This window comes from Clupea harengus, chromosome 11 (genome assembly GCF_900700415.2).
Source record: "Clupea harengus chromosome 11, Ch_v2.0.2, whole genome shotgun sequence".
Lineage (NCBI taxonomy): Eukaryota > Metazoa > Chordata > Actinopteri > Clupeiformes > Clupeidae > Clupea > Clupea harengus.
In genome coordinates this window covers 7,014,414-7,021,913 of record NC_045162.1, presented here as the reverse complement: position 1 = coordinate 7,021,913, position 7,500 = coordinate 7,014,414, and the positions used below count along the sequence as shown (strand labels likewise).

General features: G+C 46.1%; 1 protein-coding gene across 1 annotated transcript in view; it reads right to left on the bottom strand.

Annotated features, from left to right (window-relative positions):
- znf385d (zinc finger protein 385D) overlaps window positions 1–7,500 on the bottom strand; it is a 41,511-nt gene that overhangs the window by 15,277 nt on the left and 18,734 nt on the right. The window contains exon 3 of the mRNA XM_031576513.2: window positions 3,444–3,551. Within this exon, the coding sequence (XP_031432373.1) occupies window positions 3,444–3,551 (108 nt within the window). The remainder of the gene's footprint in view (window positions 1–3,443; window positions 3,552–7,500) is intronic.

Here is a 7,500-nt window from a genome sequence, read left to right as displayed (position 1 = left end):
GTATCGCACCAACATTTTTGACAAGCACAGTGTCTTTGGGCTTCACTGTACCTGTCGAGGCCTTAGTGTGATTTCAAAAGACTTTGACAGAGAACAACCTTTTCATTCCCCGTGTTATTTTCCCCTTGGTCAGCACCTACCCTGCCAAAAGAGTTTTCGAGATGACTGAACTCCAAGTGGATCTAACAAGTTGAAAAAAAGGTTCTTCAGAGAAATGCTATTATTAAAGATAAACAAAGTGCTCATAGTACTACAGTTGGATTTAACCGTTTATTTATAATATGATACATGGCTTCATAGAGGACACCACCACAGTCCCTGGGCATTGTGCAATCCAATCAATCATCTTATGATGCAAAACTCTGTCAGGACACCTTGTCCTCAGTCACAATGAGGGCTCACCTTCAGAAACAAGATTTATTATGATTCGCTTGAACCGAGCCATATGCTGAGACTTTCAGTTGTCCTTGTTTACGTCTGCATGCACACACACATACGTGTGTATAGCCTCACACACACACACACACACACACACACACACACACACACACACACACACACACACACACACACACACACACACACACACCACAGACACCACACACACACACACCACATGTGTACATCCTCACACACACACACACACAGCACACAGACACCACAGACACACACACACAGGCGCACACACACACTTCTGGCAGACTTGTCTGACATTGCCTGCAGCGAGGAGGATGCTATCAGGAGACATGCGAATGCCTCTCAGAATAAATAAGGTTGTGCCGTCGCCCCACTGGCCAGCCAAAGGAAGGCGCGGGAATCAGGATAAACAGAACACCTGACTACGGAGGAGACGCGGAGGAACCAAGATAGCGGAGAGCTGCTTATCGTTCCTTCACCCGATGCATTACTCTGTATCCCATCTTGATACAGACCGAATAGGCAGGTGGAGGAATTGTGTTTCTCCAAACGCCACCTCAGAAGGAGTGCACGGCTCTTTGTATTTACACCATAACTACTGTGTACACAAAACCCTGACTGTACACACGCACACGCACACGCGCACACACACGCACACGCACACACGCACATACGCACACGCACACGCACACTCACACACACTCACCCTCACACACTCACACACACACTCACACACACTCACACACACACTCACACACACACACACTCACACAGGGTGGTCTATTTCACCATCAGTGGGAAAGGAGCATGGAAGGATTGGAAAGAATTTACAGCAGCAATAACACACGAGAACAAAGCTAAATTCACCCTCGATGGCAATAACTGGTGCACGCGTAAAACTTTCAGATTCAAATCATCACAAACAGCTCGAGGCAGATCCACCCTCTCTGACCTCTTCCTGTGAAGACTTAAACAAGTTTACGCAAATATTTACTCAACTTAGGGTTCAAGTCCAATGGTGGATTTAATGACTGTCCTCTTAGAGAAAACATTTTGATGAACATTATACTGCGGTAAAATGGTGTTTATGTGGTCATCTGTCTTGTCTGTTCAGTGGATGAGTCAGTCTTACAGCAAAATAGCCCTGAATTCTCACCACGCCGGTCCTATTGTATCTGCCTGTACAGTTTGGAGGGAAGCAAGAGGCTGTCCTGATAGCCAGGGGCCTGATTTGGGCCACACGTGTTTGGATAAAGAACACAAAAATAAACATTTAATAAACCTGAAACTATTCTTAGAGCGAGTCCGCTCCATCAAGGCAACATAAATGTATGTTTGTAACGGTCAAGTACAATGTGCAGAATATTTAGAAAAAAGGACGAGAGATGTTCAGAATGATGTTCTTGGCCTCATTTCCAGCAGTGAATGTACTAAACACACAGAATGGTCCTATACCGCACCATTTACAAGCAGGAGAGCAGTGGGTAGAGAATACTGTCCGTCATCTATTAAATGATATGGATATGGAATGTAGGCTTTAATGTGGCCAAAAATGAATTGAGTACGACGGCAGAGAGCTCTTTCTCATTCATCAGCTTCTTAACTAAGATGGACATCTTCCAAAAGCTTGACTTTAACAGTATCATTAGCCAATCAATCATGGGAGGAAATGAGCTTATGTAAAGAGAACTATTTTTTTTTAAGGAACTGAAAAAGAGGTGAGCCAGGCTTCTGGTAATAATGTGAGGTTCGAGTAAACAATCCTCCTGTCAAACTGAAAGTGCTGATTCTTCATGAGAGTCACAGGTCTGTGCATAAAGTAGAAGCAGTCCGTTTTTGTGGTGATCTGAAAATCAAACTACTTCTGATTGTGTGGGTGGGTGTTGTGTTTGTGTGTTCTGATTGTGCGTTGAGTGTGTCTGTATAAAAACTGTGTGTGTGTGTGTGTGTATGTGTGTGTATCGACTGACAGCATCCTTAGCCAGCATTGTTACCCACTGTGTCTGTATGCATGTGTGTGTGTGTGTGTGTGTATAGTATATATATGTACGTGTGTGTGTGTGTGTGTGTGTGTGTGTGTGCATGTGGGACTTAATATTCAGCTCAACATAAATATCCCAGAAGTCCTCAATGGCCCTGTTACTCCTTTCAAATGGAACTCTATTGCAAATCTGCAATGATAATGAAGTGTTGCCTCTGATGAAGACCAACTTCCCCTCGCCGTTCGCTGTGACTGGAATGCAAATTCTCCCAAGGTCTCTCTCTCCACTATCTCCGCACCGCAGGGAGAGGCGCCTGGTGGGGGAGGGTGGGAGGGGGTATGAAGTGGCGTTTGGTGGATGATGGGGGGTGGGGGGGTGTATGAAGTGGCGTCTGCAGGTAAACAGCGTCTCGGGCCCCTGCTCCTGGCCAAGGTGATGGATGGCTCTGATGGGCCGTGATTGCCCCGAGATGGACCTCAGTGCCGGATATAATAACTTTGCTCTGAGGCACATCGGGTTCAGACGGAATAAATAGCTTATTTAACGGAAGGAATATGGAAAACAGCATTGATGCACCCCAATGTGGGTGGGGGGTGGGGGCGGGTAGTGGAGAAAAACAATCATGGAAAAGAATGCTATTGAGAATAAGTTGAAGAAATTTGAGTGTGTGGTTAAATTAGCGTATCTTAACAATTGTGTGAAATCTCGACGCATTTTTCTTCTGCCATAAAACCTTGCTGAGTCCTAGCAGTACAATCACCCTCAACTCATCATCAAGTAAGATGCCACCTGCTACCAAGACACTACCTGCTACCATCATTTCAAACTCATGCTTCAATAGATGGTGGATTTTCCCCAAATGAACCTGAATCCCACCGTGGCAGTGGACGGATGCGGACGGGTGTTTCTCCCCTCTGTGTTTGAGCGCGAGTCGCAGATGGCCCTGCTTTTTGAAGCTCGGCCCCCCACCCGCCCATCCCACGTTCCCCAACCCTTCACATCAAAGCTCCCAGTGCACAGGCGGAGCCCTTCGTATCATCTCACCTGCGAGTTAAAGCGAAGCTGGCACACGCCGCACGAGATGTACCTCCGCTTCGGCGAGGAGGGCACCCCAAACGTGTGATGTATCACCGCCTTCTGAACAGGATCCATCTGCAGGAGAGAAAGGAGAAAGAAAGAAAAAAGAAAACAGAAGGAGAGACTAATTAACATGTTAAAAGTATCCCTCTGAGTGGTGCATCTTTTTTTTGTACCCTCCTCTCCTTCCCCTCCTCCTTCCTGTCTTCTCTCTCACTCTTTCTCTCCCTCCTGGAATGGTGGGAGGAGATCAACCGTAGCCCCGGGGCTCGTAGTCGTGTTTAAAAATCAAACGAGGCTTGGTTATCGAGAGCAAGTAGGAGGCAATCTGGAGAGCATTAACGCCCTCTGATCCCCAAGCTTTTCACATCCCCGCTCCTGCAATGAGGATCTGGCTGCAGGGGATTGGGGAAGGGAGATCATCCTGGCTGGGCTGTCACGAGGAGACCTCCTGAGATCGGTCAGAGTGACATCCACTCACTCAAAATGACGGAAGGGGAGGGGGAGGGGGGAGACAGGAAGGAGCTGGGGGGGTTCGCAAAAGGTCGTCTGCCAGCACATATATACGCAGTGCATCGATAAAACCAGTGCATCGATAAAACTATCCCCTCTTAAACTAATAGCAACACTTAGATATAGTACACTTAGGAGTATAATGGCACTCTATCGTGTCAATCAAATGGCTGCAATCATGCACTGAAATCTCACCACTGATTTCACAGGAGGGGGCCACTTCAGCCACACCTAATGCTTTTTAAGCAGAAGATGCATCAGAAAATAGAGTGTATAATTCAAGTTATACAATAAATAATACATTTCATTTTCCTCATTTTTCACAGTTTTCATATGTTTTATTTATTTATCATTATTTATTATTTAATAACATATAATATTGCATAATCATTTGAGAGCGTAAAAATATTCAATTCAGTTAAATTCCATTTGATTTATATAGCACCAATAACAAATGCCCCCTACAGCAAGCAAGCAACCATGGCAACGGGGCAAGGAAAATCTGCTTGAGAAACCTTGAGCAGAATCTCAGCTCAAAGGGGGGACCCATCTGCTTGGGGCCGAAACCAAGGGAGGCAGAAGGGAAGGGAGGAGACGAGAGCATCAGAAGGGAAGGGAGGAGGGAGGAGACGAGGAGACGAGGAGACGAGAGCATCAGAAGGGAAGGGAGGAGAGGAGGGAGGAGAGGAGGGAGGAGAGGAGGAGACGAGAGCATCAGAAGGGAAGGGAGGAGAGGAGGGAGGAGAGGAGGGAGGAGAGGAGACGAGAGCATCAGAAGGGAAGGGAGGAAAGGAGGAGACGAGAGCATCAGAAGGGAAGGCAGGAGAAGAGGAGAGGAGGAGAGGAGAGCATCAGAAGGAAGCAGATGGATTCATCCACGTATCGGAGGATCAAAACATATCAGCACACACGTGGCATACGCACATGACACATACATGATTCCATGACGCATAAAAGAAGGTATAGACATGATACATACAAAATGAACAGTGGATAAAAGCGACAGAGCCATCGTTCAAAGTACTGCTTGCAGAACAGATAAGTGGGTATACAGTGTCCTCATAAGAATACTATTGATTTAAGTTGTTACACTTAAGTCTAACTAATGGATAAACATACAAGCTCTGCATACACTTTGCAGACTAGCAGACCAGCAGCTGCATACCATATATTTGAACTCCTTTGTAGTTTATGTACTGTTAGTAAATATATGGCCCTGAATTTATACCAGGTGCAAAAAACTAGGAGTGACTTCAAGATGGCTGATGGTCCAAAACAAGAATCCCAGAATCAGATCTCACAGATAGCCGTATTCTACAATGCAAGAATAATAGAATCCAAACACGTATAGCAGTATTCTACCAGGTACAGTCTAAGAGAAGCTCAGCATGAGACATGTATTGGACCATGTCAACAATATCTGCCGTTAATCTTTTGAAAGCAATGAGAACACTCATAAAACCTTTTTCTTCTCCAGCTCTCCTAACATGCATTCGAACTCACTGGTTTGAAACAGTGAGTTTGCAAGTGCATGTGTGTAATGTGTGTTTATGTGTGCGTCTGTGTGTGTGTAGGTATGTGTGTGTGAGTGTGTGTGTGTGTGTGTGTGTGTGTGTGTGTGTGAGCGACAGATAGAGAGAGAGAGAAAGAAAAAAGGGTGTGTATTTTGCTTTAATGACTACATTTAAACAAAACGCTTAGGGGATCTTCAGCCGTATTGTTTCCCCCAACCCCGGCGCGGTGGTAATCAAAGGCACCAAATTGAAGGCGCTGGGAAGAGCCACACATCTTGCCCCTTTGTCAGCATGTGGCTCCTCTGCCATGCGTGGCACGCACGCACACACACACACACACACACACACATACACACACACACACACACACACACACACACACACACACACACACACACACACACACACACACACACACACACACACACACACACACACACACACACACACACACTCGCTCTGCTTGATATATGCATCCATCTGCCTGATAACGCAACTTAAAAGAGTGCACACACACCCATCTGTTCGGCTGCCAGGAGGGAAGGAAAAGATAAATAAATAAATAAATAAATAAATGGAGGTTCTCTGCTGTCATTGAGGCCTGTGGACTAGGCTGGCTGTTCGTACTGAAAAAAAAAAAGAAGCCTTGAGCCCTTTACTTGAGATTCGGGTGGAAAATGCCCAAACGAATATTTATTCCGTAATGCGTGATCTTAATTTCTTTAGCAAAAATAACACCAGATGAAAAAAAAGGCCCCTTGAAGTTTTCCAAGTTCTGACTGACTAGTCATGTTGGAAACCCCTAAAGCACTCCACTGAGATATGCTTTTGAAAAAAAGCTGAAGGGAATATACAGTATATATCGTGCCAAGTGTTTCAGTTTAAAAACATTGAAAAAAATAATAAAGAAGTCTCCTAATCCTCTTCTCTCTTTGCTGTAATGACTTTCCCCACTGGTCTAGATTCCCTTGCGGAGTCGGCCATGCTCCGGTCCCCTGCCCGCATGCTGCAAAGTCTCGAAGAACCCAGCTAGAGTGTGAGGCAGAGCTGTTACACAAGTGCATTACCAGCAGTGCCAACCACCGCTGCGCAGTTACACAAGTGCATTACCAGCAGCGCCAACCACCGCTGCGCTTTGACAGCTCTCCACTTCACAGGCTTCCCCCACTCCACTGCCCAAAGTCTGAGCGTCTCTTTGTCAACCAGTTTTATTTTATTTTAAACAAAATCAAGCTTTTATCAGACGTTAGTGCAGGGTAAGCTTCTCAGGCACTGAATGTCTTTTTCTTTCTCAGCAAAGTGACGTTTCTCTCTGTGAAATTAAGTTTTTTTTTTTTTTTATAGCCATGCACCCCCAATCCCCTTTTTCAAATAATACAACCCTGTCTAAACGGGTACAAGAACACTCTATCATGCCGACATCACATAAAAAGAAGAAGCAGGCCCCTCTGTATTGTCACATGTATTTCATTTCAAATGAGTAATGTGGATGTCCAATGCTGCCATCCTCTTCCCCCGTCCCCACTCCCTATAGTTACATAATAGTGTTGCAGCATCAATCTCCGTAAGGTGAGACGAGAGGATCCTCTCTCCTGGCAGGCGTCTCTGTTAGTCCTCAGTTCACTGTGGCTGAATGGCTGCCGCCTGCTGAGAGAATGGGGCTAATACTAGGAGGACCAGAGACCGACGGAGAGCACTCACACACACACACACACACACACACACACACACACACACACACACACACACACACACACACACACACCCTAAATAGGGCTAATCCTGGGAGGACCAGAGACCGACGGAGAGCAAAGAGCTGCACATCTGCGCAGCGTAACGAAGCAATGACCTCCTGCAGCAAACATGCACTGGAGCCAGCACTGAGAGCTCACACACACACACACACACACACACACACACACACACACACACCCACACCCACACACCCCCCCCCTCCACACACACACACACACACACACACACACACACACACACAC